The 23,162-nt window shown below is 38.1% G+C and overlaps 1 protein-coding gene across 3 annotated transcripts in view; it reads right to left on the bottom strand.

Annotated features, from left to right (window-relative positions):
• Atp9b (ATPase phospholipid transporting 9B (putative)) overlaps window positions 1-23,162 on the bottom strand; it is a 207,808-nt gene that overhangs the window by 130,280 nt on the left and 54,366 nt on the right. For all 3 annotated transcript variants that reach the window (XM_029546803.1, XM_021214520.2, XM_021214521.1), the window contains exons 6-7: window positions 18,703-18,761; window positions 11,404-11,455 (exon numbers count right to left, since the gene is read on the bottom strand). In XM_029546803.1, the coding sequence (XP_029402663.1) occupies window positions 11,404-11,455; window positions 18,703-18,761 (111 nt within the window). The remainder of the gene's footprint in view (window positions 1-11,403; window positions 11,456-18,702; window positions 18,762-23,162) is intronic.

Here is a 23,162-nt window from a genome sequence, read left to right on the forward strand (position 1 = left end):
GTGGCACTGCACTTGTCAAGTATGTGCAAAGGCCTTTGGGCCTCTCACTCAATCCCCAACACCACAGAAAGCAAAGTAAAGTGAAAACAAATAATCGTCAAAGTTAGGTTTAATCACAGAATTCCTTCACGTTACTTTTAGACTATAATTATAAAATAGTTACAAACCCACAAACCTTATTATACTCTATGAATTAATTATAAAATGACAAACACCTTATACACAACTCCCAAGTCCCACAGAAGCCCTCCATCCGCCTTATGCCCACAGTGCCCTTCCCTCCCTCCTTAAGGAATACTATAGTCACCTCTCAGATGCCTGCTCAGCATGTTCTCAAAGTCATTACTAATTTTCAGGATCCTCTTACCCCATCTCTTCTAAACTATCTGCCAGAAGGCTTGGGTCTCTACTCTGCTAATCTCATTCACTAGATGCTGAGCCCACCTTGCACTGCAAACATGCCAGCCTTTTGTCCCGAGGCATCAAGATAGCTTCTGCAGCCACTCACTCAGTCATTGCCCAGTGCTGTAGCAACAGAGGATGCAGACAGTGAAGTCTCCCTTTCTCGCTCACTTGCAGTTGCAATAAAACCCAAATGGTGAGCTCTTTCTTTAGGATTCAACTGACCTTGAAGTAGCGCCCTAAGAAAGGGTGGCTTGTACTTTACTTACAATGTTTCAAGACAAGAAGCTTGAGTATGGGGGAGGTGGATGAGCTACTGCACTGGCAGGTTTCAGCAGAATGTCATCATTGTTACTATAAAATCTCAAAGTAGTCTACATTTGACTCTGGCCCTGCTGAAGGGTTGTTTGTTTCTGGGAAAATTCTTTGGAATGTGTCTCAATCCCTTCTTTTGGTTCCTAAGAACCTAACACAAGCACACAGCTTCTCACGACAGGAGGAGCCTGATCCAGGAACTTTCTTAGGAGTTTCTGGCTGAGCTGTTGCCACCTTTAAAAGGCTGGCTATCAGGCTCTCTAGTATTTCCCACAATGCCCCCTATTAGATATGAGCTTTGCCTGGCTCTTCTCCAAAGTCTTCAGGTAAAAAACACAGCACTACTTTGTCTTATCATCTTAGCATGGGCATCATCATTGTCAAACGACTGGAAATCTGAGATCAGAGTCAACTCTGAAGCATGGTTGTAGATCAAGAGCTGTAAGATTTCCCATCCATTGGTGTTACATTAAGGGACCGTCACTGGAGTATACACACTTTGAAAGACTAGATGCATAATCGAGTAAACAAACCGTTGTCCACTGTCAAAAGGATTATGTTGAGAACATTCTCCACGTACTGACTAAAAAACTAAAGGGAAGTACAAGAAAAAAAAATGTGCATCATGTAACTCTAAAGGCAATGTTTCCTCAGGTTCACTTTTTCTCTGTCTTACATGTGATGAAACCTGATGAGAAAGTAAATGAAACTCAATGTACTAGATTATAAAACTCAATGTACTAGATTCTAGGGTCTGCAAGTACGGACAGGCGAAACGCTCTGAATTGTCTTCGACCTCTAACATGAAAGTGAAGACAATACACTCAACATTATAAGCACAATTCACACAGAAATCTAAGTCCTCTGGAGATAAAAGGTATGTGTTGTGTTAGACAAGTACAGACTAAGATGGATCAAAATTACTGACGTCTAGTAACTGATGTGCTAGAGGAAAGGGCTACAACAAAAGCTGAAGTGTAGCCAGGGTGGCCTGTCTTACCAAGACCAAGCCAGCATTTTTTTTTTAAAAAAAAAACAGAAAACACTAGCTATAACTGATACTAGTTAAAACTCAGTAAAAATGAGTAATTAAATTGGTCTGCTTATATCCTATTATAGATTTCTTATGAATACTTGATTTTATTTTATATAATTGTCAAGAGTTGACAGGAAAGGACAGATTTAATGACCTCAAATTAAGATCAGCTAGTGTATGTGACACATTGAGAGCCACATCAAGGGATGATAAAGTGAGGGCACTGAGGAAGCTGAGGCTGTCACAGCATAACAAGTCACCCTGTAGCACCAGCAGGCAACCTGCAACAGCTCACATATCCAATAGCTCTGAAAGAGATGAACTATGGTGTATGTCATAGAAAAGAAAAATAGACATTGACTGTGGATTTATAATATCAGATCTTTGGTCATTAAACTTGGTTTTTAAATCATTTATATGACTTAATGACTGCATAAAAATTTTAAACTGATGGCAAGATAAATCTTTTTATAGAGATAAAGTGGATGAGAACAGTGTCACTTACCTACCCTCATTCCACTATAAGGGACAGTGAGGTACAGTACTGTGTTCCAAATACTTACCCTCTAATGCTATCACTTAGATACAAGTGAAAAGGATATTGGCATTTATAAGAGATTGATGAAAATTGGTTCTAAAGCATTCATTTCTGCTAATACCACTAAAAGAGCTGCGTGCACTCAGGAAATATTTGATCTGATTAAGAAACGGATGGAACAAATGATTAATTGGAATGTAAGTCATCAGTCACCAGATCCATCAACAGCTCCATTTACATTCTAAACAATCCAGTCCTGGCTCAATAGAATACTCTTATTAATACTTAGTCAACAGAACGCCATGGATTGACTTACCGTGCTGTATTGACAAGCACCCAGATGGCATTGTTAAGGTCTAAACCATAGTGTTATACTTAGGACTCACACTAACAAAGTTTAGAATTTTATGATAAAAAGTAATATGCCACAAAGATTTCTTAACTAAACTTGAAACACAACAAACTGTTAGTAAATAAAACAAAAAATCAGAATGTTTATTTTCTGAAAATAACTAGACAATAGTGAACCTTGAGTAAATTACTTAAGAGCACACAAAAAAGTTTTGCTGACCTTCATGTAAAATTCCCCTCTGCACCCCAGAGAGAAGAGCTACAAGATAGTAAGAAATATAATTACCTGAGTAAGATCTAATCCAGGGGAAGAAGAGATGGCCAAGAATGCTATAATTGGATAAAACCTGTGATTATGCAGAAACCCAGTGACCATCTCAAAATGAAGACCAGCAATCAAGAGCTGGGATGTTGGAAACCAAAGAGAAAGAATACTTGTGGTTGTTGATAAAAAAAGACCTTGAACTGGAAGCTGATCATCTGGAGGTAATATCCAGTCAGAAGTTTAGAACAAGAGAAGCAGAAAGCACATGTTACTGATATGACACAAATGTCATCAAATTTCCAGGTCCATTTTGTAGAAAGCAATCTGACTTCTTTATTTGAATTTCACAAACAAAAGACTGTAGTAAGACCATAATAGGTTAAGTCAAACTACAACTACACAGAGGTCCTAAAGTCAAATCCACTAGTACTCATGCTACAAATATATAGAGAGAGAAAGAAAATTATTTATTTAAATAATACAAATTTAGTAACCATGTACATTGTGTATATTTTTCTAAGGCAAAGGAATTAAGATTCTCAAATGGATTCATGACCATCAAAATACTGAGTACCACTTGTCCACATAGAGCACCTTCATAGCACACGGGACACAGGGCAAGAGAGGAGAAGTAGATCGGGCTGCTCCCTATCTGAGGTGAACACCAAATATCTCATCTGCTAATACTCTGGTGCTCCACTCATCCTCTGCTTACTCCCAAGGCCACGCAATGGTGCAGTGGAAGATGGGGAGGAAACTGGCAAATTTCCAAAACAATTAGGAACTGCATCATTTTAAAAATGGTATTTTAGGTCTTCAGCCCTTAGATTCCTCCTCCTCAAACAAACAAAACCCAACCAAACAAAAAAATCAAAAAAACTTAGCGTTTGTAACCATCTCTAAACTTTAAGTACGGCATGTTGTTCACAATTTACTCCTTAACAAAATCTATACAATATTTTTCTTTTAAAGTTAATTGCCCAGACCAACTTTCATATTTGGAATATTATTTTTGTCTATCTTGTTTGTTTCTTATGACAGCATCTTACTCTGTTATAACAGTAGCCTGGAACTCAATACACAGCCTTAGTTGGTCTCTAACTCATTCCAATATCTTTGCTTCAGCCTCCAAAGTGATGAGATTAATGATGTGAGCCACCAGACCCAGCTAGAATGCTATTATTTTACATATATTTCTACTACAATCATTTATAATGTGTAAAAGCACCTCTCAAATGCAAATATTTTGCTTACTTTTCGACTGTCATGATAAAACACCATGACCAAAGCATCTTAAAAAACAAAGTGTTCATCTGGAATAATAAAAAACCTAGGATAGCAAAAACCATTCTCAACAATTTTACCTCTGGTGGAATCACCATGCCTGACCTTAAGCTGTACTACAGAGCAATTGTGATAAAAAACTGCATGGTACTGGTACAGCAACAGACACATAGATCAATGGAATAGAATTGAAGATCCAGAAATGAATCCACACACCTATGGTCACTTGATTTTTGACAAGGGAGCTAAAACCATCCAGTGGAAAAAAGACAGCATTTTCAACAAATGGTGCTGGCACAACTGGCGGCTATCATGTAGAAGAATGAGAATTGATCCATTCTTATCTCCTTGTACAAAGCTCAAGTCTAAGTGGATCAAAGACCTCCACATAAAACCAGAGACACTGAAATTGATAGAGGAGAAAGTGGGGAAAAGCCTCGAAGATATGGGCACAGGGAAAAAATTTCTCAACAGAACACAAATGACTTGTGCTGTAAAATCAAGAAATGACAAATGGGACCTCATAAAATTGCAAAGCTTCTGTAAGGCAAAAGACACTGTCAACAAGACAAAAAGGCCACCACCAGATTGGGAAAGGATTTTTACCAATCCTAAATCTGATAGAGGACTAATATCCAATATACACAAAGAGTTCAAAAAGCTGGACTCCAGAAATTCAAATAACCCCATTAAAAATGGGGTACAGAGCTAAACAAAGAATTCTCAACTGAGGAATGCCAAATGACTGAGAAACACCTGAAAAAATGTTCAACATCCTTAGTCATCAGGAAAATGCAAATCAAAACAACCCTGAGATTCCATCTCACACCAGTCAGAATGGCTAAGATTAAAAATTCAGGTGATAGCAGATGCTGGCGAGGTTATGGAGAAAGAGGAACACTCCTCCATTGCTGGTAGGATTGCAAGCTTGTACAACCACTCTGGAAATCAGTCTGGCGGTTCCTCAGAAAATTGGACTTAGTACTACCGGAGGACCTAGCAATACCTCTTCTGGGCATATACCCAGAAGATCTTCCAACTGGTAATAAGGACACATGCTCCACTATGTTCATAGCAGCCCTATTTATAATAGCCAGAAGCTGGAAAGAACCCAGATGTCCCTCAATAGAGGAATGAATACAGAAAATGTGGTACATTTACACAATGGATACTACTCAGCTATTAAAAACAATGAATTTATGAAATTCTTGGGCAAATGGATGTATCTGGAGGGTATCATCCTTAGTGAGGTAACCCAATCACAAAGAAGTCACTAGATATGTACTCATTGATAAGCGGATATTAGCCCAGGAACTTAGAATACCCAAGATACATCTTGCAAAACACAAGAAAACCAAGGATGACCATCATGTGGATACTTCATTCCTCCTTAGAATAAGGAACAAAATACCCATGAAAGGATATAGGTACAGAGACAAAATTTAGAGCTAAGATGAAAGGATGGACTATCCAGAGACTACCCCATTCGGGAATCCATCCCATCATCAGAAACCAAAACCAGATACTAATGCACATGCCAGCAAGATTCTGCTGAAGGAACCCTGATATAGCGGCCTCTTGTGAGGCTATGCCAGTGCCTGGCAAACACAGAAGTGGAGGCTCACAGTCAGCTATTGGATGGAACACAGAGTCCCCAATGGAGGAGCTAGAGAAAGTATCCAAGGAGTTGTAGAGGGCTGCAACCCTGTAGGTGCAACAACAGTATGAACTAACCAGTACCCCTTGAACTCGAGTCTCTAGCTGCATATGTAGCAGAAGATGGCCTAATCGGCCATCATTGGGAAGAGAGGCCCCTTGGTCTTGTAAACTTTATATGACCCAGCACAGGGGAAGGCCAGGGCCAAGTAGTGGGAGTGGGTGGGTAGGGGAGCAGGGGTGGGGGTGGGGTATAGGGAACTTTCAGGATAGCATTTGAAATGTAAATAACGAAAATAATAAATAAATAAATAAATAAATTTTAAAAACAACAACAACAACAAACCAAAGTGTTAATTAGAAGCTTGCTTACAGTTTTAGAGGGTAAGTACATGACCATCATGGCAGGAAATGTGCCAACAGTCGGGAGGCATGGTACTAGAGAAGTAGCTGAGAGCTTACATGTTGAGATATTAGCCAGAAATTAGGGGTGAAGGGGGGTAACTGGAATGGCATAGGCTTTTTGTTTATCTGTTTTGTTTTTTGAGACAGGGTTTCTTTGTGTAGCCATGACCATCCTGTAACTAGTTCTGTAGATGATGCTTCCCTCAACCTCTCTGCCTGCCTCTTCCTCTATAGTACTGGGATTAAAGGTGTAGGCTACCAGGGACAGGTGACATGGGCTTTTTAAAGTCCAAAAGCCCATTCCCAGTGACATACCTTCTTCAACAAGGAAATGCCTCCTGATCCCTCCTAAACAGTTCAATCAACTGTAGAACAAGCATTCAAACACACGAGCCTATGGGGAGGTATATTTTCATCCAAACTACCTCACTTACCTATTATAGTGAATATGCTACTAGCCATAGATCCTAACGGGTAATATCAATAGTGTTAGGGTCCAAGAATCTCTGAAGGCAGACCCCAGACTCAGAGTATACAAAGGTAAAGGTAATTCTGCAGAAATTACAAGCATGCAGGGGTGAACCATTCATCAAAATGGAGATGACTTGAGAGGCTCAAGGGCCCATTTTATGGAGGGCTAGGGGAATTCTCTAGAAGGGTTAGGTAAAGCCTAATATGATTGGTAAGGGGCAAAGCAATGACATTAGTACAATTTTTATTGGTTGCTATGTTAGTTTATCTATATTTGATAAGGCCTTGAAGAATTTTGGAAAATAGCTCGGTTCTGGCCTTGTTATTTCCTCCAGTAGGTATCCCAGGAGCTGACTCAGCTCTAGCCTTCTCCTCCCTAAGTCAGGGCAGTCACTGACTAAAGGTCCACTGTCAGTGGCTCCTTCTGGAGTCCAGTATGCTTCCCAAGGAATTGAATCTTATCCCTAAGGTTTTTGGACCTCTCAAAGAGGAATAACAGAAAAATAAACCTTTGAAAACCTCTTTCTCTATACTGACAATAAAAATACTAGTTATAAGTAACAGATGTAAATATTACCTTTACAATAATTATACTATACAGAAATAGATTACAGACTAACAAAATACAGAGACTAACCAAATTCTATTTCATTATATTCTTTAAGTTATCAGCCATAGTATTTCTACCTGGCCCAAAGAATAACCAGTGGACAATGATTATTAAAGACATATGTGGGCATCATCCCTCTACCCCATACAAAAATACAGAGCACATAGTAGGTGCATCTGCAACAGAGCCTTGTGACAAATTCATGCAGGAAGCCGCAAAGACAGCCTTCTTGTTATTCCCTAGGCACTTGAATGAACCCTATAGGCTCATGTACTTAAGCACTTGGTCCCTAGTTAACATTGATGTTTTGAAAGTGTGGCCTTACTGGTAGACATTTGTCACTAGGGTAGGCATCGAGGTTTCGAAGGCTCTCCTCATTCAACCCCTTCTCTCCCTTTGCTTCCCTCTTTTGTGCAAAATACAAGCCCTCAGCTTCTGTGACAGCCACCACACCCTCTGTTGGCTGCCATGCCTCCACCAAGATACATTATTTGTCAATTTTTTGAAGATTATAAACAAATAAACTCTTCCTGCTAAAAGTTGCTGTGGCCCTGGAGCTTTACCCAGCAATTGAAAAGTAACTAAGACATCCCCTCCAGACAATTGGAAGAGTAACTAAGTACATAGTGGGGTACAAGCAGACGAGCACAGAAACTCCCTAGAGCAACAAAGAAATGGAGCCAGAGAATACAAAGAAACCAACTTGAGCCGTTCTGAGTGAGGTCCTGTCAGTAGGCAGGTCCCAAAGTAAAGAAGAGACTGGGTCTCAACAAAAGGGAAACACAGATGGAACTGCCTGAATGAGGGCTTCTATGTCCCAGTGATGGGGATTGAGTCTCTGACTGGGAGTGAATGGACAGGAGATGAAGACAGGAGCCATATGCAAGCATCTGACAATGCTGTTTCTGACAGGCTAAAGAACAGCAGCTATGTGTCTCCTCTGCACAGCTCTCCAACGGGAAAAGTGAATGCAGAAGAACCCAAGGAACAAGGAAGTATGACAGCAGGACAGGGAGCATGTGAGAAAGGTGACAGTCATTACACTAGGGATACACTTGCTATGGATCTTGCAAAGATAGTTACAAACTATATCACTTCACCTTCAACTACACAGTATAGTTAGACAGAAAGGCCAATGCTGCAGATTGAGGAGAGCTAACAAACAGCAAAGGAGCAGAACAGACTCCTGCTGTAAAGCACAGTCTAAGATACTCACATGCTGAAGTATAACCTAGATTGCAGTGAGTCAAAATGAGACCACAGATCACCTAGAAATCATGACAAAAGCAAATCTGGGAAATTCACAAATGTGGAAATGAAGCAACATACTAATCACAGAACAAGAGATCAATGGTGAAATGACAAAGGATTAGAGAATACTTTTAGAGGTACGAAAATAAATCTCAAATTGTAAACCTTATGAGGTCAACTCACAAGAGTGCAGGTGAAAATTTATGACTGTAAATACACCACATTAAAACAGATCCAAAATCAACAATCTAACTTTCTTCCTTAGGAAGCTACAGGCACAGGATCAACATTAACCAAAAACAGAGAAAAGGAAAAAAAATGATAGATGCCAATAAATGAAATAAAGAACAAGCAAACAATTGAGAAAAATCATTAAAACCCAAAGTTTGTTCTTTCAACAGATCAATGACATTGACAACCTTTTAGCCAGAGTAACAAAGGAAAAAGAAGAACAAAGGATGGGACATTACTACTATTGTTACAGAAATTATCTGAGACGATCATGAGGGAATAACTATAGCAAACCCACAAATTAGAAAACCTAAAGCAGACAAGTTATAAAAAAAAAAAGCACACAAACTATAAAAATTGATTCAAGAAAAAGACCCTCAAAAGTAAGCCTTTAGCACTGAATTAGACATTAAAAACCAAAACAAAGAGCTTGAAAGGTCAGATCCAAATCTCTTCACAGATGAATTACACCAAACATTCAAAGAATAAAAACTCTTCAAAGATTCTTCCAAAAAGTAGGATAGGACTGAATAATCCCTAATGGATGCTAAGGCCAATACTACTCTGATATCAAAATAAAGGTCTCACAGAAAAACACAAAAAGCATTACATAATTCCAAGTGTACCCTTTATTATTAGAGTGGTAAAAATCCTGCAAAAACATGGGAAATGAAGCCTAGCAGGATGAAGACCATATGCTGTAGCCAAAGGGCTCCATCCTCATACATGTGAACAGCTAAGCAACTCCGCCTCTCAGGAGACAGCGTCTCCCAGACTCCCACACTGCACAGCACTGCCACTGCAAAGGTGCCAAGTCAGGAACAAAGCCCACTACTGTACTGCTGCACAGAAGGCCACAGGACACATGTTAGATAGACATGCTTGGGAAACTATCCTAATATTGCCAAATATACTTCCAAAACAGAGGTAGAAACCTCTAAAAGGAAAGCTCTCTTGATAAACACCAGACTACACCTTGTAGTGCTAAGTAACTGGGAGTAGGTAACTGTTGGGGGATCTCCAGCCACAATAAAGGGAAAACTTGTCATTTGGTGATTAACACTAGGAGGATACCTACCAGTCTCTACAACAGCTAAAAAACAGAAATAGATACTTACACCCAACCAATGAACTGAAGTCGGGGACCCCTATGGTTAAATTAGGAAAGGCTGGAAGAAGTTGAAAAGGAGAGTGACCCCACAGGAAGACCAGAAGTCTCAACTAACCCAGAGCCCCCCTCAACCCCCCACCCCTGAGATTGCTCAGACACAGAGCCACCAACCAGGTAGCATACACTAGCTGGTACAAGGCCACTGAAACATATACAGCAGAGGACTGCCTGGTCTGACCTCAGTGAGAGAAGATGCACCTAACCCTCAAGAGACTTGAGGCCCCATGGAGTGGAGAGGCCTGGTGGGGTGAGGGTCGGGGACAGGATGGGAGACAGGGGAGGAAAAATGGAATGAGGAACTGTTGGACAGCTAACAGGGAGGGGGAATAATGACTGGACTGTAAAAAAAAAAAAAAGACCAAAGAATACTAATAATAATTACTATTATTATTATTATAAAGTGAAACAGAAATTCACACTAAATAACACAAAATAAATAATAACTCACAGGTTCTTCAGTTACCATGGACAATTTTTTTCCTGAGGGCAACTCACCCAGCAAGGTAAGCAACCACAGCACTCCGCAGTGCTGCAGACAGAACATCTCTTTAGCATGACTTAAAAAACACTTCTCTTAATTGTGTGCTGCTTTGGGATGGAAAGACCAGGGAGGGGTCAAGAGCATGTCCTTGTCTTGGAGAGCTTCTGAGGTGCAGTTGTGGCATTCATATGGGACAGCTCATGGCTGCCTTTAACTGCAACCTCCACAGGCACTGCACTCACGTGCACAAACCCACACAGACGGTTACACATAATTAAAGTCTTATTTTTAAAATATGCTGCTTACTCGTAGGCAAAATAACCAGTCAACTCTAAATCCAACCCATCCTTTACCAATAAGATGTATGCTAAGAATAAGAAAGAAAAAAATGACAGCTAGTTTTACAAATCATAAGTGTAATTCAGAAATGAACTATGTGCATTCCTTGATATATTCCTGTGTATAAAACCAGTGAAAAATAACTCTTTGCTAAATAAATAAAACTGAAAATGTAAAATAGCAATCAAATATTAAGTAACACTGTTATTGAATTCTCAAAATTTTTATGAATGAAATTCCACTCATAACTTTTCAAGTAGTTATAAAAACTAAACATCTTTTAAAATATCAATAGTTAAATATAATTTAGAAATGATTTTAAACTATTAAAAAAAATTATAGGCAGAGAACTTGCTTTCACCCATTAAAATGAAAAAAACCCAATCTAAGCAGGTTGGTGTCTGTCTTTAATCCTAGCACACGGAGAGCAAAGACAATCATATTTCTGTGAGTTCAAGGCAAGCATAGTTCTGGTCTCCATGTCAGACACAGTTAAACAGAAATACTCTACCCAAAACAAAAAACAAGCCAGTCAGCCAAATAAACATCATACTAAAAAAAATCTGTAGCAATGTAAAAGAAATAATTAAAAATTACCCGCTTTCTCTGAAGTTCTAAGAAATACCATATCTGATGGAATTCTTTGGTTCTGAAAAAAAAGTAATATGCTAATTAAAGATATATATTATCATAATGCCATGATATAGTAGAAATGGTTAACACAGACAATTAGAATGTTTAAAGTAAAATTGTACTAAATTAGCTATTATTTCTAATTTCATATGAAAAGCTAACCTTTTACTTTACAACTGCGGCATTTAAACAACAGCAAGCCATACACATGGCACTTACACAGCCCTTGTCTGGGAAAGGTTAAATATTATTATTTCCACAGCATCCTAACCACATACACAACATAGTAGTACTGTCACATAAGAATTGCATCCTACTCATTGAAAATGCCCTGGAAAACAGCCATGGTTGATCCATGGCCAACGCCAAGAAGAACACCATCAATAAGATCATGCATTACCTTGGATAAACAAATGAGAATAAGCAAATACAGGATATGACCACAATTTGAGGAACTATTTATTCGCTAATGACACTGAATAGGATGTAAGTAAAAACACTATATTTAAACTTTTTCAAGTCTCTATTCAAGAACTTATTTTTCATAATTCTATGAATTAAAAATGCTAAAGAAAAAAAAATCAACCTACAGGAAAAGTATACCATTAAAATAATACTTCATATAATTTCTCAAATCTACACATATACCATAAAGAAGTGGCTTACTTTCCAGTTCATGAATAATGAAACAAATACAAGTTAGTAGGCCAAAAAAAAAAAAAAAAAAGACATGAGATACAGCTGTTCCTTTCTCACACTAAGAATAAAGGTGATTATAGAAGATCTACAGATCCTCAGGTCAAAGAAAAACTGAGTGAAAATTCAATAGTATTTTAAAAGGAAAGAAATAACTATCTGACAAGAAAATGAGTGGAGCAACCACAGCCTGGAAAGTGTTGGGGGGGAAATATATGAGCACATGGAATACACTGTAACTCCAACAGAGCAAGAACCTGGGGTGGGGGTGAGGGGATGCTAAAATAAACGATGCTCTTGATTTAGGATCAACAAGGTCTTCTCAAGCATATGAGGAAATGTGAAGGCCAAGAATTGAACAAGACATACACATGGACTAATTTAGCCTAGGAAATGAACATTAATCAGACCACAGTGACATACCAGGACAACCAAGTATGCCAATGCCAAATGAGAAAATGCACGAGTAGACCTGCTCACATGAGGACACCATGTGGGCAATAAGAAAAAACAGTCTTGCCAAGTTACAGTCCTAAGGAGAGGAGGTCCTGACTGGGCACGAGTGGAGGAGTGCCCAGCCTCCGCAGTCACTACACAAGAACTGACTCTCATCAGCAGATAACATTATGACTTTTATCAGGAAGGGCTTCTTCACTGACACCACTACAAATTATTTTGAAAACACAAAAATCTTTAACTTTAAATGAAAAGATTACTAAATTAGACATCCCTAAAACAAAGAATTTCTATTCAAGTTTGCCCACCTGGAAGGAAACTGAAGCCTGCAGCATATACATCAGTGGGTGCTGACCATAAGACAGAAAGGCCTGAAAACTCACAAGTAAAGAAAGGTCCACTCAGAAGAAAACACAAGAGATTTTCTCAAGCTCTTACCCAAACACTACAGAAAGACACATAAGCCATACCATAGGAAACATATTCATGCTTAAAACCCATTTTCCTCCCAGGTATTTCTGTAGTAGCATGTGTGCACAATTGACAATGTCAATGTCATAGAAGTATAAGAAGCAACCTAAATAGACACCAAAGGTAGAATACACGAAAGGTGCCCGTCCAAAGATGTTGCTAATACACTGGACCTACCAGGAACCAAAATACCATAAAGTCCAGACTTTTTTTTTTAATAGTCTCATCGCTACAATTCCATTAGGTCTACAGTATAAAGACTCCTGTAGATTTGTACTGTACTCTGAAATAGAGAAGTGTGAGTACGCAAAATTTGTAAACCATTTCCCAAAAAATGTTTCAGCTATTCTGGGTCCCCCAACTGCTATGCAAATTCTCTAAAGCAATGCGTCCATTTCTACAAAGAAGTCAGCTGAAGTTTTTAAGATGACTTAGCATGGATCTACAGGTCAATTTCAGAAGTACTGCCAACTTGCCAATAGGAACATATATATCCATGGGGGCCATTTCTTTAACATGTTTAAATCACATTTAAAATTGCAAGTTACAAGTTTAGGAGCTCCTCTGTCAGATCTATATTGTCTTTTATCCATTGAATGCTAATGTGAATGGAATTTTCAGATTATTCACTTCCTAAAACCAGTCTTGTATTTTCTTCCCATGCTGTGCCATAATGTGCTTATACATAATATCTTGGACCAGTCATCCATTCAGGATAGCTGAACTATTTCTGACTTATGGCTATTTTGAATGCTGATGTAAACATTCTTGTAGAGGATTCTGTATCAACATAAATTAATATTTCCTTGTGGCCAAGACACGGGATCTATATTTATTTTTTTATTGTGTATGTGCATATGCATGTATGAGCCATAGCACCCATGTAAAGGCCAGAGTTTAACCACACAGGTCCAGGGATGAAACTCAAGTCATCAGGCTTGGCAATAGGCATCTTTTATCTGCTGCACCATCTTAGTAGCCCCTAGGCATGGATTAAACTGCTGGGTCATTAGATGGTTAAACTGGGTTCTTGGTTGGTTGGTTTGGTCCTTGTTTTAGAAACTGTCAAGTGATTTTCCAGAATAACTGTATCATTTTGATGTCAATATTTAGTGACATCGGCATTTTTAGAAAGTATCTCTTCCGATTCATACGTCTTCCAAATAACTATTGAAAAGGGTTTTTTGTGTGTGTGTTTATTTTCGTCTGAAACTTCTTGGCAAATGTTTTCTTATGTCTTCCATCTATTCTCTCGGGTGAAAATCTTTTACTTCTCAGATTTAGGAAATTTTACAAACAATCTTTATTAGGTTTATAGTACTCAGATGTTTGCACCATAAATGACTTTGCAGTTTCTTTTTCTGTTAACACTTATATGTGATAGCAGGCTCTCTTCTTCCACCGTGTGGGTCCCATGGATCAAGCTCAGGTCCTCAGGCATGTCAACAATTACTCGCCTGCTGAGCCATCCTGCTCGCTCCTTCTATTTCATTTAAACTTTTTTTTTTTTTTAAGGATTTCACATGTAAGTACTATATTTATATAATTTACATAATTTGTATAATCCTCTCTCTAAATTCTGTCTTTAATTTTTCTTTCAAACCCTCTTCTTTATTATTGATACATATAGTTTCTTTCAAAAAACACTTGAATTTTAATAAGATGAAATTATATTTTTGTAGTATGCATTATTCTTTTAGTATACAATCTAAGAATTGTATTTATATGTCTAGATTCAGAACATTTTTTCTTGTGATATTTTTTCCTCAAAAGGTTACATTTTACATTAAGCCCAGAATCTTCTTTTTAGCCTATGGATGCATTAATTTAATTTTGTTTTCTTTTTATTTCTAATTGCTTCTATACCTTCTGAAAAGTTACTTGTGTATATTGGGGCGGGCCTACTTCTGGGTTCTTCCTAAAGTGTCATGAGCTTTCGTCTCCACCTTCCTCCTACTTGCACTATACTGAATGTGTAGCAATGGGAGAGGAGGCCTTGGCACGGAGTCTTCCCACTGTGTTTTTGCTTGTCAGGACCACCTTAGCTATTAGAAAACCCTTCCAAAATTTTTTTAAGTAAGGCTGACTGTGCTAATTTTTTTTTTTTTTAACTGAGAGAAGAAAAGGATGGAGGGAGCAAAAGGACAGGACAGGAAAGGGGGAGGGAGGAAAGAGAGAGAAAGAAGAGGAGAAGAGGGAGTGGAAAGATGGAGGGAGGAAGGGAAGGAATCTTCCTGTGGCTTTGACAAGGCCTGTATTATTGGCTGCAATTGGTAAATGTTTTTTCAAGATTGTTTTGTTTAGTTGTCTTCTGTTGTGACTATCCTCCCTCTGGTGTTAGTACACCAATAATTCTGGACTTAAAAAACAAGGGTAGGCTGTACCCTATTTTCTGACCATTACTATATAAAACAGATGTCAAATGATCTTTAAAGGCCCAAGGAATAAATCTATACCTGGATATTTCCTTTTCAAGTGTTCTATATTACTAATTCAACTTCTTTGTTGGTTTTGTTCTCTTTTTCATTATTCTACTGGACATTTTCCTTGACACCAACAAAGCAGCCCCCTATTTCATATACCTCTGTTTAATTAATTTTATACAGTACATTTTTCTACATATTTTCTTCACCCTACTCAAGTAGGGAAGTTGAGATACCTTGCTTTTCAATGACATAAAGTGCATGTCTTAACTGCTATGTTTAGAGAATTCACAGTGAAAGTGATCAGTTAGCATGAATCATTTATTTTCACTAGTGTCTGTGGTTCTCATTCTGTTTTTCAAAGCGTGTCAGCTGGGTCCTTTTCAGGAATCCATCTTTGCTTCCTAAAAGTATCCCAAAATGCTTCTACTCATAGACTTTCTATTGTATACAGTTCTGTTCTGAGCACTATGATATACACCATATACTAACCCATCAAACTGAATTATAATAGAAAATAGAGAAAAAGGGTTTTTTTTTTTCTCCTTGCTTCTGGAAAAAGCAATTGTTGTTCTTCCCCAAGCTGGCTCTGAAGACTAGTAAAGGAACTAGTCTTTGACAACGCCCCTCTCAGTCCTGCCTGCTGGGAGTGTTTCCAGGCTTCCTCCTAACCCTGAGACTGACCTAATATATGTCACATACATGCACGTAACTTCTGAAGGACTCTAGTTCTACACAGGTGACTAATTTGACATATGTAAAGACAGCAGACAAACTATGGCTTTATTTTTTCTTCTTCATTTAAATACAGACATAAAGGTATTTCTGTCTCTGGGTAGATGCATTTTTTTGTTTACACAATTTAGGAGTCTTTATCTCATTTATATTAAGCTCTAAAATAATCCAAAGCACTGAAGCATTCTGCACGTTTACATAGTTGCATTCACATCATGTTTATTTGTTTTAACAAAGATTAAAACAAAATTTGGGGGTGGGGGGGGTGAAAAAAGAAAACCAGAAAACTCTTGCAAATGCTATCTTCAGAGAGTTACACCTTTGATATTAGGGCCTAACTTAGAAGAAAAGTTAGAACTTCTAATTTCTACCTGAGACACACACTACAGCATGCAGGCTTGTGAATTAAATCACTGAAGGGAACTATAGGTATGGCTGTGTGCTATCAGCAAAGCAACACAGACCACAATACTCAGATGAAGTCTAAGGTAAATTCGTGGCAGAATGCTACCCAGCATGCACAAGGTCTCCAGTACCAAACTAATTAATTTTACAAGTCAGCATATAAAGAAGCAGATTTCATGATTAGTAACAGCACCCAGACATTCTGATTTACAGAAAAAAAAAAGTACTGTCAAGCTATTAGTATAAGAAAAGTACTTAAATCAAGTAACTAGAATTAGACAGCAAAGTGAATTCATACTACCACCTTAAACTCTTGTATAGATTAAGCCTTAAACTGTTTTGGTGGTGGTGGTGGTGGTGGTGGTGGTGGTGGTAGTGGATGGTGGTGGTAGTGGGTGGTGGTGGTGGTGGGTGGTGGTGGTGGTGGTGGGTGGTAGGTGGTGGTAGTGGATGGTGGTGGTAGTGGGTGGTGGTGGTAGTGGGTGGTGGTGGTGGTGGTGTGTAGTCCAAGGAGTCCTAAGCAAAGCATTGTATACCAGTGCCACACCCCTGGTCCTAAGATACAATATTTAACAAAAGGCATGAAGCTAGCTCTTCCAGATTCCAGAGTGACATAAAAATACTGTAATTAATCTAATCTGACTTCAAACATAGCAACTCTACTCACAGAACATAAAATAGCTTACAGTTCCCTTACAAGGCCTACATTTTGTACAGTCACTAACATTTCAGCTATTTCCCTTACTGTAACAGCTTCCTTCCCTTTTAAAACTTAATATAAAGTATAACAAAAGTTTAGCGTTAGAATGCATTCTTGGCATAAAGGAGGCCCATAGTTCACTACCTATAATCAACAATAAGGCAAAATATGAAAATGCATATTAATCAATACAGAAGGAATACCGATGACAGAAAGAAAATACCTTAACAAAATTTGTATGCTTAAGATCTACTAAGTTATGCACTTTGTCAGAATCTATCCTTAAGAAATGTGCAAAGATATAAAGAGGATCACTACAAAACTAACAACATAATAAACAAGCAAAGGAGAAAACTTCTTAAAAATGAATGGCTACAAGCTAGTAATTCCTGCCATTTATACAATGAATACTACAAATGTCTGTTTCAGTACCCTGTGCATGCTAAGCATGTTCCACTTTGTAAAATCAAACCACATCCCTGTATACAGAATAAAGTAACAAGAAGATCACTTCTATGGGAAGAAGAAACTGAGTCCCAGGCAGGCAAGTTGCCAGACAACAGCAGATTGAAGACAGCTCTGGAGGAAGCCAAGTAGGAATCTACCCCTGAGACTTTTAAAAGTCAATAAGGAGTTTCAGGAGGATACAGATCACAAAGTAAGCATATTCTCAGAAGGTATGTCCAGAGCACCGACATCATAGGCACGGCTGGGTGGTGTGCACGGCACTTACACAGCACAGAATGAGGCAGAAACAGCACACCAGAAGAATCTCTACAGAGAGAGACACATGTATGTACCGGCCCTTACATGTCACAAGATGAGACAGGGACAGCACTCCAGAGGAAAGCCCTCACCTGCATATTGCCCATCCACTCACTCTCAAGACCACAGCAAACCTGACTGTCTCCATGCTTATTTGTTCTTTTTAGAACAGGGTTTCTTCTCATCATGGCCTAAACTATTTTTCTCGTGCTTCTTAACTTTCACTCATTCTCTCTTTAAAATTTTAAACTATAAGAGTTGGAGTCAATGACTGTGTGTAATATAGCCATCTGGACAAGTAAATTCTGAAAAACTGTTGTAGAATTATTAACATTTTGAACACAATTCTGAGGTCAAATGAGATACACTAAGCAATTACCATTAAGTCTGACTTTTAAAAGTATGACTTTACCTACAGACATTGAAATATGCAGTAGCAAAATAGAATATATATCTAAGTATAGTTAAAATACATCAAATCTTACACAAGCACATTAAGAATTAAGATACCTATCTCAATAGTTCATTTGAAGTCAACGTTACTTATAATTAAGCTAATGTTAATGACTGTTGTACATACAGATTTAAAATATATTGAAAAAATGTATCAACCTTTTCCACTATGATGAGGTCTCCAACTTGTATGTCTGAACTCTTAACTTGAACTTTACCTTAAAAAAAAAAAAAAAGAAGTACAATCAACCCAGGGAAACAAAAGTGTACCAGAGAGTAACTTTTAATAAGTAACAATTTAAAAATATATCTAGGGCAAAAACAACCAAACAAAAAAAAAAACAAATAAAAATTTAAAAATTAAAAGCAGAAATCTCTCCTCATACTTTCAAGTTACATTTTGGATAGACATAGTCACACATAATTAATCTTATTAGTAGAATACCAAACACACATAAGCAACTACCCTCTAATGATAATAACAACATAACAAGGGGTTTTCTTGTGGTAATTTAGTAAGTATTACTTGTGGAAGGCTCATCACACAGTTCTTTAGTGTTTCAATTCTAAGTGAAGTTAGCAATGATCAGGGACGTTGCAAAATAAAATAAATTGGTGCCTGAAACTGAGTGCTATGGAGAAATATGTATCCTTAATATTGCAAATTACACTGATTGACAGAAAACACAAAGAAAAAGTAAAGGAATTTATATATAAAATCATCATCCACTAGTATTGTAGCCAATATAGGACAGAACTAAAACCAATAGTTTTCCTACTCCAAGTAATTTTTCTATGTACATACTGATTAAATCCATAACATCTACATACTATATGAAAGTTATTTATAAAAATGTATATATTATACTTAAGTATCTACAAAATAATATCTATGATATGATTATTAAGCAGATAATCTGAAAACTCAGGCAAATCACTCCTTCCTCAGCTTCCCTCTGCCTTTTAGGACAAGTGACAACCCAGTGGGTCTGTGTGTATACTGACAGCTGTATCAAACTAATGGGTTTGCTTGCAACTTTTACATTCACTTTCCTCTGACTATACCAGAGTCAGGGTCAGAGCTTTACCAAAAACATAATCCCGAACTTCACACCTCGTCAACGTCTCACAAAGCCTTATTTCCAAGCCCACCTCCAAAGAAGCAGAGTGTCCCTGGCACCACTGTGTCGGAAGAGTTGCTTTGTCTGGCACACTCTACAACCAAGAAGGACTACAACTAATATTTATTCATAAGACAGCAATATTCTTTAGAATTACATGTGAAACAATTTTATCATAGCTTCTCAGTTAGGATGTATAAGTCTAATAACAGGCAAAAAGTGCATTAGAATTAATCTCTTAATCACTGCAGGCATGGTCACGCTAAGCTTCCAGTCAATGCTCTTCTCACAGCTAAGTATGAACAGTAAAGACTGTCATTGACTTTGTGGCAGCTCTCTACAGAATCCCTATGCTATCTTTCAATTCCATGGTCTCTCCTAGCCAGCAATTCACTTTGCCTTCTTCTGCCTTTTTGTATTTGTATTAATACATGCACTTAAAAAAAACTGTAATTAAATGATGTAATATAGTAAAATGTCAAAAACATTTTAAAATACAGGAGATACACCTGTTTTTATTCTTTTATAATGCCCTTAAATCCCCAAAGGGTTGGTTACTTTACTGTATGGTAACAGACATGGTAAAGGTCGTATGCAATAGACTTTAATATTTAGACATGCTATAGTGACTGTTCTGCATTTCTATAGAATCAGTAATTACATGTTTAAGGGTAATTTACAGTAAAGTGTTAAGATTCCTCAGACATTAATAATTGTATACTATGAATCAGAAGGCTAAGCTGATCACATTGGTATATATGTGTTGTGTTCATCACCTTTCAGAACATTGAGGCAGGAGGACCACTAGACTATAGATGCTTGAGGTAAGTGTGGGATAATGGAAAGGCTATCTTTTAACAAACAAACTAGAGAGGTCTAAACATTAGTCCATACAGCATCTGCCTAAAAGCTCTTTATTTAAAAGTTCACCTTTTCACATCTGAAGACTTAGTACATTGTCTGAACAAGACCTAACAGTTTAACCTTACACTCAGGAGGCTGCTTGTGCTTTATGTGGTAACGCTGTCACTACAGAACCTCAATAGCTTCCTTCCATTCTCTGGCAGAGAACCTTCAGGGCTTGATAGGAGGTGCTCTGCACAGCTTATCTACTGAAGAATTAACATTTGTCCCCTGTCACTGTCCTGCAAAGGCAGAATGGCTAAGTGGGCCATGCCAGAAGGAAAACATCACTGGCTTATCCCTAGGAACCAAGATTTTATACTCCTCTGATGCTCCTTGCAAGCACACCCAGTCTCTCAGTGTGGTGTCCTTGTTTTTAAATTCTATATGCAGAACATAGCTCAAAATAGACTCCACTGTAATTTTTCTACTTCAACCTGAACTCCAAAGGAACTCACTGAAAAACCTAAAGATTAGATTTATCTCTATTCCAACACTTCCAATATTTGACAATTACACAGAAGATAATTAAGATTTGTATAATGCCTTTCCTTAATGCATACTCCTCCCTTCACTGTGCGTGCCCTGTGTCCACCTGGTGTCTCATCTGACAATTGCACATTAGCCCTGCTTACTCTGATTCACTTCTGGCACTTGTCTCATTAGCAGCCCCTCTATTCCAGAACTCTTAAGCACAAAGCAACATAGTCTCTGTAAACTTGTAGTAGCTCAATCAATACCAGTCCTTTATTTTATATACACTTCTAACGTTTAAAGGCTTAACTTTAAAATGCTATGAATATTTAGTATCTGAGTGGCTATTAAACTTCAGAATAAGATGGTATATTGTGACATGCCCTGCTTCACTAAAAAAAAAACAATAACAAAAACAAACAAACAAACAAATCCTATGTATTTATCCATTCAGTGACAAGGAATTTATCCTTTACGTGTTTCTCCAACAGAAAATAAAATTTAAATAAAAAAACATCCATAGAAGTTTTAATGTCCAAAATCTGGGAAGAGTCAGGTACCCATCTTTGAGAGAGATGTCAACTGTATACTGGAACCTTACAGAGTAATGGAGAGACTGGTCAATATACCATTCGTCCTGATCTCAAAAGCAGCCTGAAATAAGCAATCACAACAGAGTACACACACGTCTGTTAAAAGTCATGGCCATGACTCACCTTTGCACCTGGATCCCTTGACTTCTCACAGTTTCGACATATATTATTAATGGTTGTTTTGGTGTTTTGGCCAAAAAGCATCCTCTTGTGTGGGTACAGCACAGTTGGCTTTTATCAGTTGTTAAGTGAGAAGTACAAAAAACCCCAAGTGGATTATGAAGACATAATGCAGCACTTACCCTGTTCTAGCCCTGGCCTAACTTATACTACGACAAACATCAAATATTTAAAAGGTTGTATGTGATATTGGAAGGTGGCTAGTGTGATAGGAAGCCATGACATGAGCAGAACACAAGGGTCTGAGATGATAGTAGAAGAGAGGATGTAGGGAGAGTTAGGGCAGACCCTGCCACTAAGTTTAAAATGAATTGGTGGTTTGATTCAGTGTGGCTCAGTGGTAGAGCCTATACCTGGGTCCAAGACAGTAGCAATAAAACACCAGAAAAGACCAGATGCCTAAGCCAAAGCAAAGGACAGTACATATGTCCTAAAAATTAACATGAAGAAAAATGAAGACTTCTGGCCCCATGTAGTGGCACATTTCTACAATTATAATACTTGGGAGACAGAGTAAGGGTTATCTCTGTGAGTTCAAGGTCAATATTGTCTACACAGCAAGTTCCAGACCATCTAAGTCTATATAATAAAACCCTGTTTCACAACAAACAAACAAAAAAATGAAGATTTCTGTTTTCAAGTATCCATGGGAGGGCAGAATTCCAATTTGATAATTACAAACTACACACAGCTGGCCAGTCTCATTTACCCTAACCAATCCTTGGTGCCTTTTATTTCTCTGACTGTGGAATGATGTATTATTCCTTGGTGACCTGATTATAACTAGATAAGAAATCATTAGTTCTGGAAGTGCAGAATTCTTCCTACTAGCTGTACCAGAGGCAGCACTTCTGACATATGGGCTAGGCCACTAACAGGTTACTTTTCCGGAGCTTCAAGACCGTTTTTTGTTAAACCATTTGACTTTGAGCTAGAGAGATCTCAGATGAATGCCCTTTTAATGTCAGAGGACGCAAAACAACACCTATAGACCACACTAATACCACTTAAAGTACACTTTAAGTACTCTTCTTTGTTTCATAAATACCATTTAATTCAATTCTCTGAGAGGCTTCCCCTTGCATGTTTCATCACCTTAAGTAAACTATAATTTGAAGAAGCAGGGTGGAAGAAAGAGAGAGGAGGAAGGAGGGAAGGAGGGAAGGAGGGAGAGAGGGGGAGGAGAAAGGGAGACAGGAAGACAGGGAGGGGAGACAGGAAGAGAGACAAAGAAGAAAGAGAGAGAGAGAAGGACAGGAAGAGAGAAAGGGAAGGAAAGAGGATATGAATAAATAAATGAATGAGTGAGTGACTGCATGAGTGAATGTGTATGTGTGTGTGTGTGTGA

The sequence above is a fragment of the Mus pahari genome, chromosome 15, assembly GCF_900095145.1.
Source record: "Mus pahari chromosome 15, PAHARI_EIJ_v1.1, whole genome shotgun sequence".
In the NCBI taxonomy this organism is placed as follows: Eukaryota; Metazoa; Chordata; class Mammalia; order Rodentia; family Muridae; genus Mus; species Mus pahari.